The sequence below is a fragment of the Planococcus citri genome, chromosome 4, assembly GCF_950023065.1.
Source record: "Planococcus citri chromosome 4, ihPlaCitr1.1, whole genome shotgun sequence".
NCBI lineage: Eukaryota > Metazoa > Arthropoda > Insecta > Hemiptera > Pseudococcidae > Planococcus > Planococcus citri.
The window spans coordinates 44557961-44578967 of NC_088680.1; the positions used below are offsets into that span (position 1 = coordinate 44557961).

Sequence of the window (21007 nt, forward strand, 5' to 3'; positions counted from 1 at the left end):
ACTTCCGAAATACGATTTAACCATGTTATTTTACCTTCATAGGAAATTTCATTCAAGCCCATCCCCCATTATGAAACAAATATTCATTGATGTTTGACAATAAAATAAGGTCATTTTTGATGAATTAGGTAGGTAGGTCTACAGGGTGCCCAGAAATATCGAGCCCCCCTAAGAAAGTTTTTCATTAAAAAAATAGGTTGGCAACGTGAAATAGATGCATATGATTGGTGGAATGTTATCTCTCCAGTCCAACAACCAATCATGTGCTATCATTATTATCATTCACTGTGACCAACCGAAGTATTTTTCTATTTTAGTAGAAAACTTTTTTATGGGTGCTCGATATTTCTGGGCACCCTGTTGACCCTGTAGGTATAGGTAGGTAGTTACCTACCGGTAACTTTAAATAAATTACTGGTAATTTTTGAAGAATTATTGGTACTTGAGCTTTGTTTTTGTAAATTATCAGTAATTTTTGGTAAATCACTCACTGGTGATTTTTTTTTTTTTAGTAAATTACTGGTAATTTTTTGGTAAATTACTGGTAATTTTTTGGTAAATTACTGGAAATTTTCTGGTAAATTACTGGTAATTTTCTGGTATATTACTGATAATTTTCTGGTAAATTACTGACGGTTTTTGGAAAATCCCTAATAATTTTCTGGTAAATTCCTGGTGATTTTCTGGTAAATTACTGGTAATTTCTGGTAAGTTACTGAAAGGTTTCTGGTCAATTACTGGTAATTTTCTGGTCCATTCCTGGTAATTTTCTAGTCCATTCCTGGTAATTTTCTGGTCAATTCCCGCTACTTTTCTGGTTAATTCCTTTTCCTGGTAACTTTCTGGTAAAATGGTGGTAATTTTCTGGTAAATTACTGATGATTTTCTGGAAGTAAATCACTGGTAATGTTCTGGTAAATTTCCGGTAATGTTCTGGTAAATTTCCGGTAATTTTCTGGTAAATTTCCGGTAATTTTTTGGTAAATTTCCGGTAATTTTCTGGGAAATTACTGGTAATGTTTTGGTTTTTGATAGATTACTAGCTGGCAATTTTCGGTAAATTATTGATATGATTTTGGGTAAATCACTAGTAATTTAAGGTAAGTTATTGAACAAAAGAAAAAAAATATCCTTGTCTTGTCTTGTGGGCCGTGCACAATTAAAATTTTCCCTGCCAAAAAAAATACAATCTAGACTTTTGGTGTTAATTTGCATCTAGATCACTTTGAAAAATTTGAATAAAATATGAAATGAGCGGATGGGATCCAAAGTTTCAATAATGAGGAGGGATTGTGCTGATATTTCAGTGTTGGTATGATCAACTGAAGATATAGGCACCTACGTGATTAAATCGAACAAGAGAAGTTGGGCCTCATGCACATTTTTTTAACCCTGATTATTGAATTTTAAAATTATGGGCGAGGAGGAGTTAAATTTTTGTATGCTATAGGCATTAGTCATGCGCAGTTTCAAGACCATCAAACACAATTTTTTAATTAAAGAAAAGTTGAATGATAAAAAAATGTCTTTATTCCTCAATCCCCTTTAATCTGTACCAACATATACAATATATGTACATAGTCAAAAGCCTCCATGGGTGGAGGAAGGTAGGTTCTAAAAAACAGAGTTCAATAATGATGATTAATCCAAATTTGAGTATGTACTTATACAAAAACTTAAAACTGTGGAAAATTCCTATTTTCTGGTAATTTGAACTGAAATTTTAAAAATTGCATCGCATGAAAAAGAATATTTTTCCAACCATAGGAATAAACCCATTTTAATGATTTGTAATGATGCAAAGAATTAACAACGTGAAAGTTATATCCCTTAAAAGAGCAATTTTAATTAATAAACAAAAATTGTAATCACCTGAAAAAATGGTTTGCAGCAGTAAAAAAAATATATAACATTACATAATAATACGAAACGAAATAAAAACAGCAGGTAGGTAGATAGTAGATAGGTACCTATTTCACAAAAACACACCTTTCCCAATTTTTTTACCTCGTGAGCCTTCTACGATATGTTTTTTCTCACCGTCGCGTCGTCGTAGAGAGTTAAACCAAAAAAGTCTACGTAATACATCTGACTAATTAATTTTTGACATTGAAAATATTTTACTTTGTTATACAATACTGTCTACCGTCTACACATAAATATGTACTTTGATAAAACAAAACCAAACCTATGAACTTTCGTATACTCATTAAGAAAAAGCGACGAGTTGCGTTCTTTTCACGAGTAATTGGACACATGGTTTTTGGGCTTCGAAAACAACGTTCGTAAAGTTGGTAGGTACCTATCTATACGAACAAATATTATTCGTTAACTTGATTTACCACAAGAAGAAACATCAACGCTCTTATATCTCTCTGTATGTAGAGCTCTCTACATAATATTTTTCAGTCTAGTAATATAAACCTCTTGTGAAAAACTATCCAGCTTGCAAGCTTGACCAATGATGGAACTTTTTAAAAAACATAAAATCATCTCTGATGCGGTTATGGAAATTAATATTTTTACACATTCGGACCATAAGATAATACCTATTCGATATTTTTTACTCGTTTACTTTATAAGAAGTATCATAACAAGAGCATAAAAAATTACAAAAACTTCCTAAGTACGGTTAGGAAAAACATCTCAGGGTATTTTTTGAAAGACGATGTGTTCTTTTGTTATCTCCAACAAGTATTTCAAGTACACCTACTCCCTCAATACTTATCGATGGTTTTCGTCGGCGAAGTTTCGATTATTCATTTTTCCCCAGCTTATTTTTGAAGACGAAAAAAAAACACGCTCGAATTCCAAATCGCCATAATCTTTTTATCTTTGCGTACCTGAAATAAAAATTGGCTCAGTTTCGAATAAAGAGCAAACCGAACCTAACACGGGGGGTTTAAAAAACATGCTTTCAATGAGAGCCGGAGCTTAATGCGACAAAAAGCATCCTTAAAAATAATCTGCCATCGTTGGAAATTCCGATGGCAATTCGTTGATAATAAAATGATCCGGCTGTCACGTATAATGAAATTTTGAGAAAACTTGCGAAAATTACATTTCTGCAAACGCCTTTTATACCTTGTTACCTGTATAATATGGTTTCATTTTATTATTCATCCTCGAATCGAGTTTCTTTTTCTTCTCCTAAACCATCATGCTCATTCGCGGCGAGTAAAGCAGGTTTTTCTACCCTTCGTGTATGTCATAGTATACGCAACATCTCACATATTATCAAGAATGGTAGCATAGCTACTTATAAGGCAGGCAGACGAATACATTAACCTTACGTCAAACGAGAATAATATTAAATGAAACGTTTACCGCGTGGTGTGTGAAAAACGAAAGTGGGAATTTTTCACCATCCATTCAAACGTGCGAATTCGTAAGAAAAGAATTCAATTCGGCCTACTTTCTCACACCTACTTACTCGAAATTGATAATTAATTTTACTCGAACGAACGAAATCGAACACTTTAGCTATTAATACGACGATATTTAAAATTTTAAATAACGAAATTGAAAATTAACGTTGCGAGAAAAAAAAACGTTAAAAAACTTCTTTCATGTACCACAACGCTCGAAAGAATTCCATTTTTTTGAGCCCCTATAATCCTAATGTAAAATCCTATTCTTCAACCTCCTCTCTTCACTTCCACTAGTGTAGAAATTTCTTTTAGATTTTTTCTTCTTTTTTTTTTTGTATAAAACGAGAGGATTAAGACATTATATCAACCGTTCAAAGGGGGAAAACTTTGTCGAGTGAATTTTCACACTGTTTATAATCCAAAATGTATAAAAGACCTGCGTCGTTTTTTTTTTCTTAATATTTTTATTCAAAAAACTCTCCATCGTTTTTATTTATCTCAACAGGTATATAAGTTTCTTAGTAAAGATCTCGCAGATTATTACTATACGTTTTCCTATTGACACGAGTCTTATACTTACGTATCAAATGGAGGTGTGTTTTTTTTATGTATTTCTGATTCAATTACACGGGTGGCTGTATACCTACGTAACATAGTTGGGTACCTATAGCTATGTGTACATTGAGGAAAATAATTTATAGTTGGAGAATAGTAGTACTTAATCTTGTAGATTGTTGAATTTCCCACGTACAGATGTCTTCATACGTCTTCATTCGAAACGGTAAAAATTTTTGTTTACAGTTTACAAATCGGATGCCTACGATTTTCAAACTTACCCCAAATGATTGAAAGTTTCTTTTTGACAAGGAAACTTGACTATTGTTCAAGATGAATTGCATAGTATCGAACAATCTAAAGTAATTTCGCCTTAACCCTTTTCAAATAGTGTTTGAAATTGGATAAGTGATTGTTTCAACATTTAAGCTCGTTTTTCCCCTAATGAAAGTTTGTAATTGAAGGATATTCGGTGACGTCGAAGTACCTATTCACATAAAGCAAGAAAGGCGGATGATTTTCCGGAGAGTTGAAGTTACCACTATAAAGGGGCGTACAATGTACCCTATCTAGTTATTAGAAAAATTAATGCGAGAATTTGGCTAAAGCAGGATGTAAAATGAGTTGCTTTTCGTTACGAAAAACGTGCGCGAAAGTTTATTTAGAAATTGGAGATTTCCAGTAAGTTTTTTGACCTTATATAATATTATGGGTGCAATGTTTATAAATACCTACCTAATGTTTAAATTATCTACATTTTTTGGAGCTTTTTGAAGGACGATGGGCCGGAGATGACTTGAAAGACGTAAAGTTTTGCTGTTGTCTCTCATCTTTTTCAAAATTGGGATAATGGAGGGCACTGCTGAGGAGTCAAATCCAGAAAATTAACGTAGGTACCTATATTCAAACTCGGTGTCCTTGAATTATTGGAAATCTGCATGCTTTTTGCTCATAAAGATTGCATTTTTTCAAATTTTAAAAACCTTACTCACTATTTTTGCAACTTTAGTCATCTCTCCTCACCACAAAAACCACTCAAATTGAAAAACCTCACTTTTTTTTGTTTTGGGGTCTGAAGTATCGATTAAGCCCATTTTCATCCCGAAAATAAATTTGTCATTGCCTAGTGTTATAAAACGTAGAAAAAAATTTACAAATTTGGTCCAAATTCAGGTTGATGATGCAGCTGGAATTCTTTTATATCGTTTTAGGACGGATCCCCCCCTCGCCCAAAATGTTGCAATGTCTCCAAGAAAGTTTCTTACTTTCGGAGGTTACCGGAGGTGCTCCTGGAGGAGAAATTGTGGATCTAAGAGGGAGCACTTCTTAAAAAATCGTAGTTTTTTTTGCTCTAGTTCTTACCCAACCTGTTTTGGGAAAGATGGCCACCCACAGATCCAAAAAACAGTACCTAGGCACTTATTTTTCAGATTCTGCGTCGACCAGAGCTATTTCCATTGAAATCCAAGACCACTTTTGAGGCTCTGCTGGACGGCTAAAATTTTCAAATTGCTTTTTTTTTAAAAGAAATTTTGTGTTTAAAAAATATTTTTGTTTCAAATCAAGAATTTTACATGAATTAGGTAGGTATTATTGTTACCAAATCATCAAAAAATATCATTTCTGAAACTGGGAAAATATTTTGAAATGCAATGGTGCCAACTTTTCGGCCTGTATCGCCAATTTTGAAAAATCGTAAAAAATTAGCCAAAAACTTGCCCAATTTTATTTTTTTGAAATTGGCAATACTTTTGTATTTATTGTAGAAAATTAAGTTTTCCCCAGCAGTTCAAATTACAGTTTCTAAAATTTAAATTATCGAGTTAGATTTCAAATCTGTAACGTCTTATTCGCTTATTAAAAATCACGCAAATAGATTTGCTTCAAATTTGGTTCGAGTTGATTGACTAGTAAAATTTCTGCTTCTTTATTAGGTAGCTAGGTACCAGTCCTTCATGTTAATAAAATTGCATAACTAGTTTTCCGTAAATACTCTATTAAGCTTTACAGAAAAAAATAATGGATCTGGGCACCAAAAAAAAAAAACGAATTTCGAAAAATCGTGCCCGGCGACGAATTTGTCCTGAGAACGGTTAATCTGCAGAATTTCTTAGACACACTAAATTTAATTAGACTCTTTTTAATAGATATAGAATTTTTCAAAAACTGGAAAACCCGAAAATTCGCTGTAGGATCTCAAAAATGCTTCAAATTACTACCAGTAATTTTGAGCGATAATACATACAATTATGTAGTGTTTAAACAAAATTTTAGATTTTTATTCTGACTTTGTCAAATTCTGATAATTAGAAATTTCTCCAAAAAAAAGATCATGAATCGTAAAATGTATTTCAACGTTTAAAATTTCATCTAATGGTGTATTTTTGTGTTCCTTTTATGATTTTAGCCCATCCACTTGACTTTTCTATCGGTTTGGATACCTACATATCTTACAGGAATGAAAAGGGGAAAGGGGGAAATTATTTATACGCAAGGATATGTTCCGCGAGTCATTAAAAAACTCAGGGTTTCATTCTTTTTCAAAAGAAAAAAAGAAAAAACAAAGAGTAAAAAGAGTTGGAAAATTTGAACTCCAAGAGTTCTGAAGACTTCAAAAAGTTCTGATGTCACGATGTTGACCTTGGCCTTGGAATTTTTCACTCAAAAACACGTAAAAATGGAGGAAAGACGAAAGAGTAAATGAATGAGTCTGCCCATTCTAATTTCTATCATATGTACATACATATAATTATGGGACATGTAACAATATGTACCGTAGGTACCCTCAATGAACTTAGAGTTAGAGAGAAGAAGTGTCAAATACCCACCGGTCCAAAATTTCAAAATAATAAAATTCTTGAAATCTGAGTGGATTTTCATGCAGGATTTTTTTTGAAAAACTCTTGGGTCACTTTTCATTTTTTTTTTTTTTTTAATTTGAAACCTGAAGAAGCCCACTAAAAAATTATGGTCAAAACTCCAATAAGAAAACTGAGAAATTTCGTTAGTTAATGTTTACCCCTTCCCTCCCCTTCCCTTCCCTTCCCTTCCTTTCATTTCATTTCCCGAAATCTCAAAATTTTGAAAATTTGATAATTTTCCAGATATTTAAAAATCTGATTCATCAATTTTTTTAGTTCAGGTAGATTCAAGTAAGTAATTGATTGATGTTTATTTCATTACTATCGCCAAAGATGGATAGACTATTCTCCAAAAAAAAAAAAGAGTTGACTCCTTATAAAAATGCAACTTTTATCAAAAATATCGTCACGAGTGAACTTTTTTCAAAACTCTTCATCAAAAGAATTGAATTCTGACGAGTTCTACTCATTCTTCGTAGAAAATATGAACTTTTTCCAATTATTTTATCAAAAGTTCCGCTAAACAAAAAATGAAAAAAATGAAAAATTTCAAAACATTGAGCTTTTTCTTGGAAGGGGATTATACTAAGGATCAACTACATCTTATGGAGGTCATTCATCCATAATTTTTTGCCAAGCTCCATAAAATATAAAAAATTGAAAAACAACTTAGGTACCCTTACTTAGTGTTACTTTTATTTTAATTTTAAAAAATATTCAATATACGAGTGCATACTTATAAATGAGTACTTATTCCTCTAATGGTCCTCAAACTTGGAAAATCATCTCAAACTAATATCTGAAGATCTATTAAAAACGTCAACTCATTTTCAAATAAGCTTTTATACCCGCCGGTATCGCTGGTAGGTAATTTTTCACTCGTATTGTAGTGGAAAATTCGTAAAAAATATATATATTCAGTCAAGTGATAATCATGTAGGTATCTAGACTACCTACCCACTCCAACGTGTTACACATTCAACGTGGGTGTCCGTATTTTTTCACATTCGTTTTCAAATGTCACGAATACCTGTATGCAAAGTAAATCTGTAAAATTTCGCCGCTGGGATACCTAGTGAAACTACATAGATACATTTGTGTTGTAGTAAAGGTCTCAGTGACGTGTATAAGTCACACGTATGAACAAATTAGCGTCAACATCGTGCGAAAAAACTTCCTAGGCACTAAATGTATGGTTATCTTTCATGTTCCATAATATCTAACCCTTTCACGAGAAGTAATTAAATCTGAAAAGCTACAAATATGTTAATTAATTCATTATGTGTAGGTACCTTTATATTTTGCTTCACTTTCACGAGAGTTCTCTTTTCTTCTGTGATGCTCTTCGACTTGAATGAAATGAATTTGCTAGGTCCATTTCCAAAAATATGTTAAACGAGCATTGTGATAAAAAAAAAGGAGGATAAGAAGAGAGAAATGAGGTTTTCAAATTTCTCATTTTTTTTACTATAGCAAATGTCTCTTTTGTAATGAGCAATTTCGATTTTGAAAATTCTCAAACCATTAGCCCTTCAACTTTATTATTATTGAAGAACTCTCAAAAAATCTCAAATTCAGATTTGAAAGTTGGGTATCCATTCACGTACCTACAAAGTCATAAATACATTTTTATTCCAATCGATGCCTATTACTTCTCATCAATCCCTCATTAAACATACTCGAGGCTTAAAAACATGCCAAATAAATTGCCTAATTCTCGCCTGAAATCAGCGTTAGTTGCGACAAAATCACGACAATTTTATTAACGTCTCATCTATCGTACATATTAAAATTCATAGCGATGCAACACGCAAAGTGTGGGATGCTTTATGTACAATATATTTTGGCTCGTTGCAAATTACCATAGTTTTCGTCTAATGACTGAATAATTATCGATTCCACAGGCAGGTAAATGAAACGTTTGTTTATTTGTGTAGGCAGGTGAATATTTGGGGGGAAAAACGAAAGTCGTTGGGTCAACTTTACTATACTCGTATACCAACGTTTGAAAAATTAATCCGGTAAAATCGAAATATTTCATTATTTTGGAATTATTACACACGATATTGTGCCTCGTTTCACCCTAATCTGTGTCCTTTATCTACAAATGAAGTATAATTAAACTCCGGGTAATTGTGTGTTCGCATGATACACCTGTGATCTTCTATCTTCTATTATTCCTACGCGTGATCTAAATTTATAACCTTTCTTTTGACAATAATGTAGGTAGGTTCTGCCCCTAACATATGAGAACAAATTTCACCAAGTTTTAATCTCCGATGCTGTAGCACAACTATATAGATACCTACCAGTAGTAACTCCATGTACAAGATGAGAAAATTACAAATGAAGTGAATTATCGAGCCAATGTGCGACGATTAAATTTTAAAATATACGAGTTAATGAAAGAGTATATAAGGTAGAAAAAAACCGCTCACGCAAAACAAAACTAAGTAATCTTGTCATCGTTGGTGCTAAAACTCGTGTCCATTGTGTGTACGTTTCATATTAAATAATAAATTTACTTAATTCAAAAAAAGACACGTAAGGGTAATAATTCTCATTTTCTCGAGACTTTTATGTTACTTAGCTGGTATAGTTTACATTTTTACTCATTTGATTATGAAAGTAAAACCTTCGAGATGGTGAACATTTCCAAACACGTATGAAAAATTTAAACACTATTACGAGTCCGTTTTTAAAATTCAAAACGACGAATCGTACAGATTAAAACGATAGGTATCGTTTATCTTCGAATTTAGACGCGTTTAGTCGTCGAGTTTTTGGGGGTGAAAATTAGATTGCTTTAAACTGTCATTATTACATCAAGTGACAAAAGCGTTGAAATTCACCTTCATCGCCGCATAGTAGATACTATGTGTAGTACATAAAATACATTAATTATGAAATTCACAACGAACACGCTGAAACACGTGAATGGTACTTTGGGTACGTGATTACATTATGTAATAAGCTCCATTTCTATGTGTTTTCTGTTCTGTTCTCTATGTTCGTTTGATATATATCTGAAAATTGTTGTGCTGAAATTTGAGTTCGAAAAGAATGCATAAATTTTCTGCTCAACACGTCTTCTTCCTACGTAGGTACGTTCATTTTGAGGTTCGGAATCGTATTGTATGGTTACCATATAAAAGTACCATTTTAAAGACTGTGTAGTTTCCGTTTGACTTTACAACTTCCAAGTTGTGAAAATGTGAAACCTTTTTGGAAATTTAATCGTATTGGTATTCCACTTTGAATAGAATTTGTCGATGGTATCGGAGTAAAGAAAATAGAGTCGAATATCTAGGAGTATATACGTACCTACTCATACCGAGAAGGACCTTTTTTTTAAAACCAAAAAGCCTATAGATGTGGAGTGACGTAGGAGTAAGTAGGTATATACCTATATATGTATCTGAGATGTTTAACTTGATTAGTCATTCAACTGGTATATTCGTGGTTCCTTGAAGGCGTCATAAGTTTCTTTGGCACGTATTCGCTTAATTCTTAATCCTATAATTTGGCACAGATGGTTTTACTTTTGTCATAAACGTGTCAAGTAAAATTCAGCTCTACCTATGAGTGGAGAAATTCTCGTAGAGGTATATCTAGGTGATGGTGGCAGTTCAGAGTGATTGGTCAAGGTTTTTGTGGACGTTAAATCTGGTTTCTCTTACTACTTTTTTTTTTTTACTGGGTGAAATTTTCCAGTTATACTTATATGAGTAGTAAACTGTTCCAATAGGTACCTACCTATTCCAAACAACCATCTCCTAAAAATGGGTGATATGATATTTTCCATTCTTAAAAAAGAATTTGTTCCTAGATAAAAAAAAAAAGAGCAAAGCCTTTAAATACCTACCTACTTAAATTGTCAAAAAAAACTTACTCTCAATAGAACCCTCTAAAAAACAAAAAAAAACACCGGTAATTATTTTCAGCAATTCACACTACACACTCACACTCTAATATTATACGAAAAACAGACGCAATTCACCAAAATACCTACACCAGATTATTAATTTATATTCTAAACGATACGAATTTGTTTCCAGGAGTACTTAGCAATTTAGAGGAATTCTTCGACAACCTAAGTTCAAATATGGACTCAATCGACGAAGAAAAAGCAGTCGTCAACGAAATCGAAGGTATGTAAAAAGACAAATACCTACACGAGTGCCTATCTATGAATTATACGTATACTTATACTTATCTCCCATTACATTTATATTGTCGCGTCGTCGTCGCCGTCTTCGTCTTGTCTTTATAAAAACATCGTTTAATTAAAAGTCGAGGATTATTTCAAACAACGCAGCGCAACGTAGCAAATATACTTACTTATACCAGCTTCATTTCATAAATTTCAATCAAACCTTATTCCGAACAAATCGTCGACATTTTTCACTTTCGAGGCTTTTATTTTTATAAATTACATTGTAGTCGTGTTCTGAAGATTTTAATAAGCGTTTTGTTAGTGTATTTTGAAATCACGGAATCTTTAATTCGTCGCCAGTAGAAATTCAGCTCGTTTTTTGCCCTTTCGTCGAAGAAAAAGTTGAATAATGGTTTTGCGTGAAACTATTTTAGTTGTCGTGGTACATTCTGGCCTGCTTATATGTCTTTTAAGTAAAAAAAAAAAAAAAAAATACATCAAAGTAATCAAATAGCATAGGTTTGGAACTACGATTTACCTTCGTGTACTTTCAAATTATTCGAAATGAATATGTAGAAACTACAAGCTTTTTAAAAAAATCTAAATGAATTGTGAAAAATAATCACGAATTGCCAGAAAAAATCTTTTAAAATTTTAATTTTTAATTGTTTTGAAAATTAAAATTAAAAAATATCAATAAAAATTGCAAACTTTTGTCAATCAATTTTTCATTTAAAAATCTTAAATTGACTTTTAATAAAATTGAGTAAGTAAATCTTTTTCAAGTTTCATGATTACTGGTATTAACGACCAGTTTAAAAACCCTGAGCACGAACCAAGACCTCATGTTCGAAAATTCGTTGCATTATAAGAATCAAAGGACAAGCAATAGGTTCACGTTTTTACGGCGAACTGGTTATGCAATTTTATTAACACGAATGATATGGAAATCAATGCAGGTAAAGGGGAAAACTTCTTCATGACACCATGACGGTTCGCACATTTTGTCTTCTCGTGTTGCCTTCGTTAACTTTTAAAGGAGTTGGGATGAAATCTGTAATTTTAGAATCCATTGTACAAAAAAAAAAAATCAAAAAACAAATTGAGTTGATATCTAAAAATGCAAAAAAATAATTACGATTTAAAAATAAGATTTAAAAAAAAAATGAAAAAAACATTTGAAATGAAATTTAATAATTATAGCTGCCTACAGGTTCGTATTAAAAAAAAAAAACAAAAAAAACAAAAAATTAACACTTTGTATCTTGTTTGACAATTATCAAAAGTGTTTCCATTTCTCCAAAATGTTGAGAAAAAACAAACAATAAACAATACCTACCTAAGAATAATAATTTTTCAACTAATTATTTCATAGCTATTATTGTTGGTAGGTTTAAAAAAAAGTTGCAATAAACAATTTTGAATTTTAATAGAAAACAGAAAAAGAACAAAATACCCAATTCGGAAGTCGGATCAATTTAAGAAAATATTTTTCACAAAATCAAAAAAATGACGAAAAAAATTAAATATGGATTCCATGTCAACTCAACCAAAAAAAGGAGATTTTGAAAGTCATGTCTTACAATTTCGCTTAAACTTTTTTTACAATAAATATATGTAACCATCCAGTAAGTAAGAACCACGCAATTAGTTTGATCCCAGCTCCCTCAGGGGGCGGGTGGGGGGCTTCCATTATTTTCACATCGTCTCGAGGTACTTAACTTCGACAGCCTATTCCTCCAAAACTATGATACTTTGATCAAAACTGATTTCACAGTTTGAAAGGGCATTGCATTTAGAACCTTTTAAGCATTTTTAAATTTTCAAAAGTTGAAAGTTGAACTTTCAAATTGAAAGTTTAAATTTCAAAACGACGCTGTAAGTGGGAGCTACCATTTAAAATTTTGAAAAAATTTCCATAGATGTACCTTTTGATGCTTTTTTGGAATATTTAAGTTTCGAGATGGGATCTTTTGGTGGAGGGGAAGCACCCCCACCCCTAATTTTGGGCGAAACTTTCGAAAGACAATCTGGGGCATGTGATATATCGAATTCTATGTTTTTGATGACGCTGAATACGAATATGACGTCAAATTTTTGATATGACCTCATCCATGGCTCACAGTACCTCCCCAAAGGGGGTAAAAGTTCAAAAAAGTATTCTGTACGTGCGACACATGGAATAGTATGTTTTTGGTGACGCTGAACACGAATATGACGTCATATTTTTGATTGGACCCCATCCACGTTTTGAACTTTCACCTATTAGGGGAGGTTCTGGGGGCCATGGGTGAGGTCGATTTAAAAAACGATGGCTATATTCGTGTTCAGCGATATCGAAATCATACTATTTCATGTTTCACACGAATGTAATCCCTTTTTTTTTGGGGGGGGGGGGGGGTGACCCCTTTTGGGGAGGTGCTGGGAACCGTGGAGGGTCCAATCAAAAATCTGACGTCATATTCGTGTTCAGCGTCACCAAAAACATACTATTCCATGTGTCGCAAGAACAAAACACTTTTTTATACTTTTACCCCATTTGGGGAGGTGCTGGGGGCCATGGATGGGGTCCTATCAAAAATCTGACGTCATATTCGTGTTCAGTGTCATCAAAAACATAGAATTCGATATATCACATGCCCCAGATTTTCTTTCGAAAGTTTCGCCCAAAATTGAGGGTGGGGGTGCTTCCCCTCCATCAAGAGATCCCATCTCGAAACTTGAATATTCCAAAAAAACATCAAAAGGTACATGTATGTAAATTTTTTCAAAATTTTAAATGGTAGCTCTCACTTACAGCGCCACTTTGAAATTTAAACTTTCAATTTGAATGTTCAACTTTCAACTTTTGAAAATTTCAAAATGCTTAAAAAGTTCTAAATACAATGCCCTTTCAAAATGTGGAATTCAGTTTGAAAGGGCATTGCATTTAGAACTTTTTAAGCATTTTGTGAGCTGCTAAAGTTGTGTATCTCGAGACAATGTGAAAATAATGAAAGTTCCCCCACTCGCCCCCTGAGGAGGCTGGGACCAAACTAATTGCGGGGTTCTTACTAACTGAATGGGTATATACGAAAAAAAAATTGAGCGAAATCGAAAGATATGACTCAAAAACGTTGGTTAAGTTGACATGGAATGACCATTGATAATATAGCATTTTAATACAAAACATGCAATTAAATAAAGTTGAAAAAACTACGGTCAAGAATAATATTAGCTACTTAGTTGGGGAAAAAATTCCAATGATTTTTAATAAATATCTACCTATGCCTTTTTTTTCGTAAATATGGTACCTATATACTCGTACATAGGTATAGGTACTCCGTATTTTATTTGCTATTTCAAAAACTTGAGCGAGAGTATACCCACTTGAATCAATATAGTAATAATAGGTAGGTACCTAACTTAATGAAATAAAAATGAAAATAAATTTTTAAAAAACTAGAGAAAAAATCAGAAGAAATATTATTTTTTGTCTTATAAAATTGAATTTTAATATCCCATTGAATGAACATGTTCATGATTGTAGGTACCTTTTCTGATTTGAAAAATTGAATTAAAAAAATTTGAAAACACGAACAAGGAATTGTAAACTTGAGAAAATATTGTAAAATATATTAAAATTGTCAAAGAAATCAAGAAATATATAAAAGAATTAGTCACCTGGGTGGGAACATAACTTTCTCATAATGATAAGGTAGTTACTTGAATAAAAAAATAAAATAAAGACAAAGTTATGCATTTTCGAAGTTTGCTCATCTATATCCCTGTGGATGAAAACTTGTTCAAAACTTTTTAGAATAGCTTTTGCCCTTTCAATTTGGTTAATAGGCATTGCATTTGAATGACGTTTTTTCACACGTAGAAATAACTCTTTTGTACCTCAATTTCGTGGATTGGCATCCTCTCAACGGACTCATGAAGTCCTTCATACAGAAGTAGGTACACCAAAAATGTCGATATTATTTGAAATTGTAGATAAGTTAAAATTGTACAATCAACACCCAGGGCATAGTAGGTATAGGCCTACTCGAAGTTGATCACAGGCATACTTCAGTATTCTCACTTTACTTCTAACTGTGAACAGTGTAGTATCTAGGTAGGCTTTAATTATAATCGCAGCGTCTTTTTAATAGAATAAACGATCCTTTCACGAGAAAAGAAAAATTCCTACAATAAAACGACGCGATGCTTTCCAGCAACCGTTTCTTTTAAGCTATTACTTCGGTACGTCATTTTTGTTCAAACGTGAAACGCCTTCCAGAGATAACGTGGGCTATATAACACGGGCACCTAATACTTACAAATGGTAAAATTAACCGCGACAAAAACCTCCTTAATCTAATATGTGTTAAAGCTTTCTGATGATATTAATATCTTTTAATAATCTTATTTCAAGCGTAGAGAAAACTAAACAGCAGCCTGTTAGCAATTCGAACAGGTTATATACAGAACAAAATAGGTAGGTAGTTCCATACACAACAGGCTAACAGGCTGCTGTTTCTTATAAATACTTATATATAAAATATAAACGCTGAAAAAACTTTTTAAGCCAGAAGTTAAATATCAACAATGAGATTACCGCGTAAAGTAGAAAACATACCTAAGTGTTCTTTGTTACACTATCGTAATGATAACAGAGCCATAATAAATATAAGTATAAACTTGTATAGTTGACAAAATATAAGACTATGTTAAGTCTGCGTAAAAATTACATCCGTTTTAGAGCTTAATTTGTTGTTAAAAGCGCAATTCCCAAACGGTGCAGGTATTACTAGTAAAAGTGAAATTTTCCATCTTTTTTTCATTCCTCTCGGGGAAAAACATTTGGTAGGTACATTTGTCTTTTCTCTTATTTCACAGAGTTTAGGTATCTAAACGCTTAATTTAATGACGGATTTTTTTTTCTTCTTCTTCAAAGGCTTTTATTTAGGTACCTATACTTATTAAAACTTTTTAATCGATACGTAACGCCTTCCTCTTACAAAATGTATAAAACGCGATAATATCAATGGTTTGATACGAACTAATATTTAAACATGTCAAAAAAAGATGACAAATCATGCTCGAAAAATTAAAAACTTTTTCTTCTTCATATGAGTATTTTTCACGCTGTTTATTTAACCAACAACGCCAACCAAAAGTACATATCGAAAGTAAACACGTCGTTAAAAATTCTTTTATTTTTTACAGCCGATCAGCCACTAAAAATCAAGAGTCCGTTGGCGGAAAATTATTTCAGAGGTTATAAACCTTCGTATAAAATTCGCAATTACGTGCAATCTCCGGATTTAGGACTGTTAAAAGGTACCAATCATCATGATCCGTCGTTAAAATGGAGTGGACTGGGGAAACGAGCGCGATTCTAATGTAAATTTAATTTATAATTGCTTTTTTTTCGGTTATTTCCATATAAATAGGTATTACCTAAGTTATCTCTTCATAGGTATTATACCTACTTACGCTGTAAATGTTTCATGTACTTAATCATGTGTGAAGATTTTTCACCTATACGAGAGTAAGTAAGTGTGTATGGGTAGATCGAGAATCTACCTTCTTAATTGTTTTATTTTAAACGCATAAGTATGTTTTATTTCCCAATTAATAATTATTAAAGCTGGATTTGTTCTTAAGCATAAAAATTAAAAATATTATTTACTGATCCATGTTTTCAAAATAATTTCAAATCCTGAATGTATTAAATGGTGATTGAGTTTCTTGTGATATAGTAGGTTATCTATTCTACTTGTAAATTATATTACAACCTACTACAGGATGCTATTTGCAACGCATTCATGATAATGGTATGGTATATGATACGTACAGTTGTAGGTTTAGTTTTTCTTTCAAATTATTAAATACATATGAAGTTCGCGTTCATTTTATTCAACGTATTGAAACTTATCGAAACTAACTTGACCGAAAATATTGAAATGGGGAAAAAATGAACGCTTGGCAGTTCATTAGAATGATAATTTTCTCCTTAGTCCAGCTCAATTCGCTTAAAATTAAAATTTTCACGAGACAAATTTGTTGATAAAAACTGAAGTGGCTTCAAATACACTTTTAAAGAGGAAATATGATTAATATGAAACATTATTCATCTTGGTAATTTCAATTTGATCCATTCTTCTAAAATAAATAAATGAAAATAAAAAACTTCAATAATATAATCACGTTTCATTCTTTAACAAAATGACGGAAAAAGGAACATACGAAAGTAGTATAAAGCTTACAACACTAAAAAAATAAAAATGACAAGTCGTAAAGTAGGTAATAAATTAAAATCACAGCACGTCATCAATAATTTAAAAGCAGATAAAATTATCCATATATCTACTCTTTAGTTACTCGTCCTGATATAATTTTCTGGCTTCCGCAAGTTGGGCGAATTTTTTGATTAGGAGACTTGGATTGAACATTATTTTTCGTACCATTTTTGAGTCTAAAAAACATGAAGATGATACAGTGAAAATACGATACAGAGTAGCAGTAATGGATCACCAAACCGAAAAAATTATATTTTGTACCTGTTGACGGGCATTGAAGCCGAATGCAGGAACTTCATCAACATTTCTTCCGATGAAATATCTTGAAGAGTTTCGCGAAATGTATTCAAAGCAGCGATGTCCCGTGAAGTGGAATAACGTCGAATTTTATTTCCTACAGTTGTTTGAATATTTTGAATGAGTCGTACGTATTCTAAACATTCTTCCAGGTCAACATTTTTTTCATCTTCAACGGAAATCATACATACATCTAACATCGACGATGACGGCGATACGACGGAATCATTTGCAGCAGATAATTCAATATTTTCAGCGCAAGGTAACGTTTCAAAGTCTTCGTAAAAAGATATTTCTGGCGCATTGTCTCCTAACGAAACTTGGGCCATTTTATGACGATTTTTCACCGTGATAGCAGGAAAGTTGGTTAGAAAAACAGTAAAATATTGATAAACGGCAGCCTGATGCTTGCAGAATGAGCCACTTTTACCACTCATGCACGAGCAACTTCCAACTTGACAATCAACGGTGTACAATTCGTCTCGATTTTTTTCACTCGGTACCAGATATAAAAATTGATCAATTTGAAGTATATCATCAGCGCATAAATACGAAACTTTTTGCATGTTCTCTCTCAAAAATGAATATGAGCATTTATCGAGAAAGTTGGCATAATTTCGCATCTTACGATCGTAATAGTCGTCTAAATGAGTTGCCGTTACATGTACAAGAGTGATAACGTTGTTCGGTTTCACTCTAGCGAACACATCATCTTTGAATATGCGTATACTCGTTTCAGTAAAATTATTCGTAAGGTGCTGGCGAATATCGTCATTTCTGTACGATAAAGCCCACTTCTGCTTGTATTTCCAATGTTCTGCGATGAACTTGATCCATTTGTCATACTTGGTACCGTAATTTACGCAATTGCTGTACGCGTTTTCCATTTCTGTCAAATTTTCCGCGTACATAACTTTCTTGAAGCTATTCATGAGCTGAATTCTGTCTTCAGGTTTGATTTTATTCACAGAATCCCACAGCCATCGCCATACTTCTTGTAGCATGCGAAATACACACAATAAAGTCTTCGTATCAGGCCATGTATTTTCAAATGCGTCGATTTCCACAGCTACGTTATCGGTGACAGCGATACTTGGAAATCCTTGATTTCCAAAACCATCCGGTAGAGCGGTTTTAATCAAGTTGAACGCTGCTGAATATGATTCATTGTTTTGTCCTTTTGTGATGAACATAGCCAAAGGAACAGCACCGACGGCGCAAGGAGTGAAAATGAATGTCACGGAATATGCATCGGCGTCGCATGTTTTCATTGTTTTGGTAGTATTGATGAACACAAGGTCAGCGCTCGATGATAACTTGTGCGCTCTCAACATGGTTGGAGTTAGCATTAGAACAGAGAATGGAGCAATGGTGTATTCTAAGATGATGCCGAGTTCAGCGTAAATGTTCCTCTTTTCTTCAAGTTTCTGAAAAAAAAATGAATAAATAAATCAATAAATTGTTTCTTTAAACATCTTATGCGATAAGAATAAGAATATACTCACTGATATCAACTGTTCTTGCGTTCTCGTAGCTATATTCTGTGTTCGCCATTGTTTAAACCAATAGCTGACTGTATCTATTGTAGGATTGGAGCTTCCATTAGCAAAATCTTTTTCACTAGCGTTGTTTAGCTTGAGCTGATGTTCGTGAAAATGTTTCGCTTCAGAAGCAGCCATACCATCGCCGAAGTATTCAAAAAAGGAATCACGCAAAGTGCCATCTTTATCCTGTAGAAATCTCAGTATCTTGGCTTCTTTCAGTGTATGCGTGTGCTTTCTATCAATACGAATGGTTGCCCACAAACCGTTCTGAAAAACAGTTATCGCTTTACTGTTAGAGTTTGTTTTTGTCGTGAAATTTTGACGAGTAACCATAGGAAGTTCACCTTTACAAATTGATCACGAGTACGTCTGCTTGCCTGGACATTGATGGTTATTTTTAATCGAGCCAAGCAGTCTGCATTCTTCGAAACACCTCTTTTATTGCAACCATTTTCGTCCGCTGGTACCTTGGCATAACGTGATTGGTGACATACAAATTCTCTGCTGTACACGGAAATGAAATTTTACAGATAAAACTTTCAAACAAGCTTATAAAACAGCATACGCCTTCATATCTACTTACGAGATGATTCGACTACCATATCGTGAGCGTCGAAAATTCCATTGTGTCTGCGTACATTTACCGAATTCGCGAATCCACTGGACCATATGAGTTTCATTTTCTAAATTGGCGCGTAGCTCATATTTTTCTTCGTTGTCTTTTACCAGGACAGTTTTGAAATCTGAGGGTAGCTCTGAGGCAAGTAAATCGAACCTGTGGCTCTCCTCTTCGGGAGACACTTCCATTTTCGAACACCGGCGAAATTTTCAAGAAGTTCAATTCAATTATTTTGAAAATGATAAAGAAAAATTTGCTGAACCAACATTTCAAACATCATGAAGGGTTGTGTTTTTGCAGCACTTTTCACTAATAAAAAATAAACATCTATGATTTGTGTCGAGAGAATAGAATTCTCACGAGCAAATTATTGTTAATTGCGAATTAATGAGCGAAATAAGTACGCGAACATCTTACCATTTTGATGGTTTATTAACAACTTCATATAGTGGTGTTGATATATCGATATCTTAAACGATATATCGATATGAGATCCAATATCGACATATCGATATGAAAAATCAATATCGACGATATATCGTATCGTCAAAAATTGAGGAAAAAATGCACGAAAACAGCCAAAAATATGAGTAAAAATTGAAATTAGAAAGAAATTTTAAAAAATTTTTCATTTTTTTCAAAAAAAAATTTTCTCACTTTTTTAAAAATCTATAAAATAATTTTTTGTCGTACCAAATTTTTTGCAGTTGTTAGTTCGCAATTAAACTAGAATAGACGATACTAGACTGACGTCACAACATGGCGGATTTGGTCTTATCAGTACATTTTTCATCAATTGTGGGCCAAATATCGCGTAAAAGTGGCACTTTTCGAAGAATTCTCTTTGAATATGTGAAATTTTAGAAAACTGACCAGAAAAAATGAATTCTCCGTCGAAAATACTTTAGTTTTGCTGCATTTTAATCTAAAATTATATTTAACCGCGGAAAAAAAAGCAAAAAGTAGTACTTTTTCAGGATATTTGGCCCGCAATTCACTGATAAGAAGCGACATCGGCTCGAAATTGGCCTCTTTTTTACTGATAAGAACCAATAAAAGCTGTCCGCCATTTTTTCCTAGTATCGTCTATGACTGAGTATACAAATGGGAAAAATAGGTACTTTTAAGGCAATATTGAAGATATCGATATATCGTCGATATATCGATATCTGTTGGAAAAATATCGTGATATATCGATATGAAATTTTTCTAAATATCAACATCACTAACTTCATAACAACATCTTAAAACTAGGATCACAGACACAGTTCGATAAATAGCGCGCCTAACGGCATACTCGTGTACTATGTACACGACAATTTGTCAAATTTGTTA

General features: G+C 32.9%; 2 protein-coding genes across 3 annotated transcripts in view; one reads left to right on the plus strand and one right to left on the minus strand.

The window, feature by feature from the left end:
- Positions 1-16815, plus strand: part of LOC135843450 (uncharacterized) — a 33625-nt gene extending 16810 nt beyond the window's left edge. For both annotated transcript variants that reach the window (XM_065361345.1, XM_065361346.1), the window contains exons 3-4: positions 10846-10938; positions 16137-16815. In XM_065361345.1, the coding sequence (XP_065217417.1) occupies positions 10846-10938; positions 16137-16312 (269 nt within the window). In that variant the 3' untranslated portion in view covers positions 16313-16815. The remainder of the gene's footprint in view (positions 1-10845; positions 10939-16136) is intronic.
- Positions 16816-17097: 282 nt separating this feature from the next.
- On the minus strand, positions 17098-20987 carry LOC135843445 (uncharacterized). Its single transcript, XM_065361331.1, has 5 exons — positions 19637-20987; positions 19398-19557; positions 19015-19320; positions 17474-18936; positions 17098-17388 (listed from the first exon to the last, which is right to left on the minus strand). The coding sequence occupies exons 1-5, from the start codon at positions 19858-19860 to the stop codon at positions 17280-17282; spliced, it is 2262 nt and encodes a 753-aa protein (XP_065217403.1). The 5' UTR covers positions 19861-20987; the 3' UTR covers positions 17098-17279.
- Between the last annotated feature and the right edge of the window lie 20 nt (positions 20988-21007).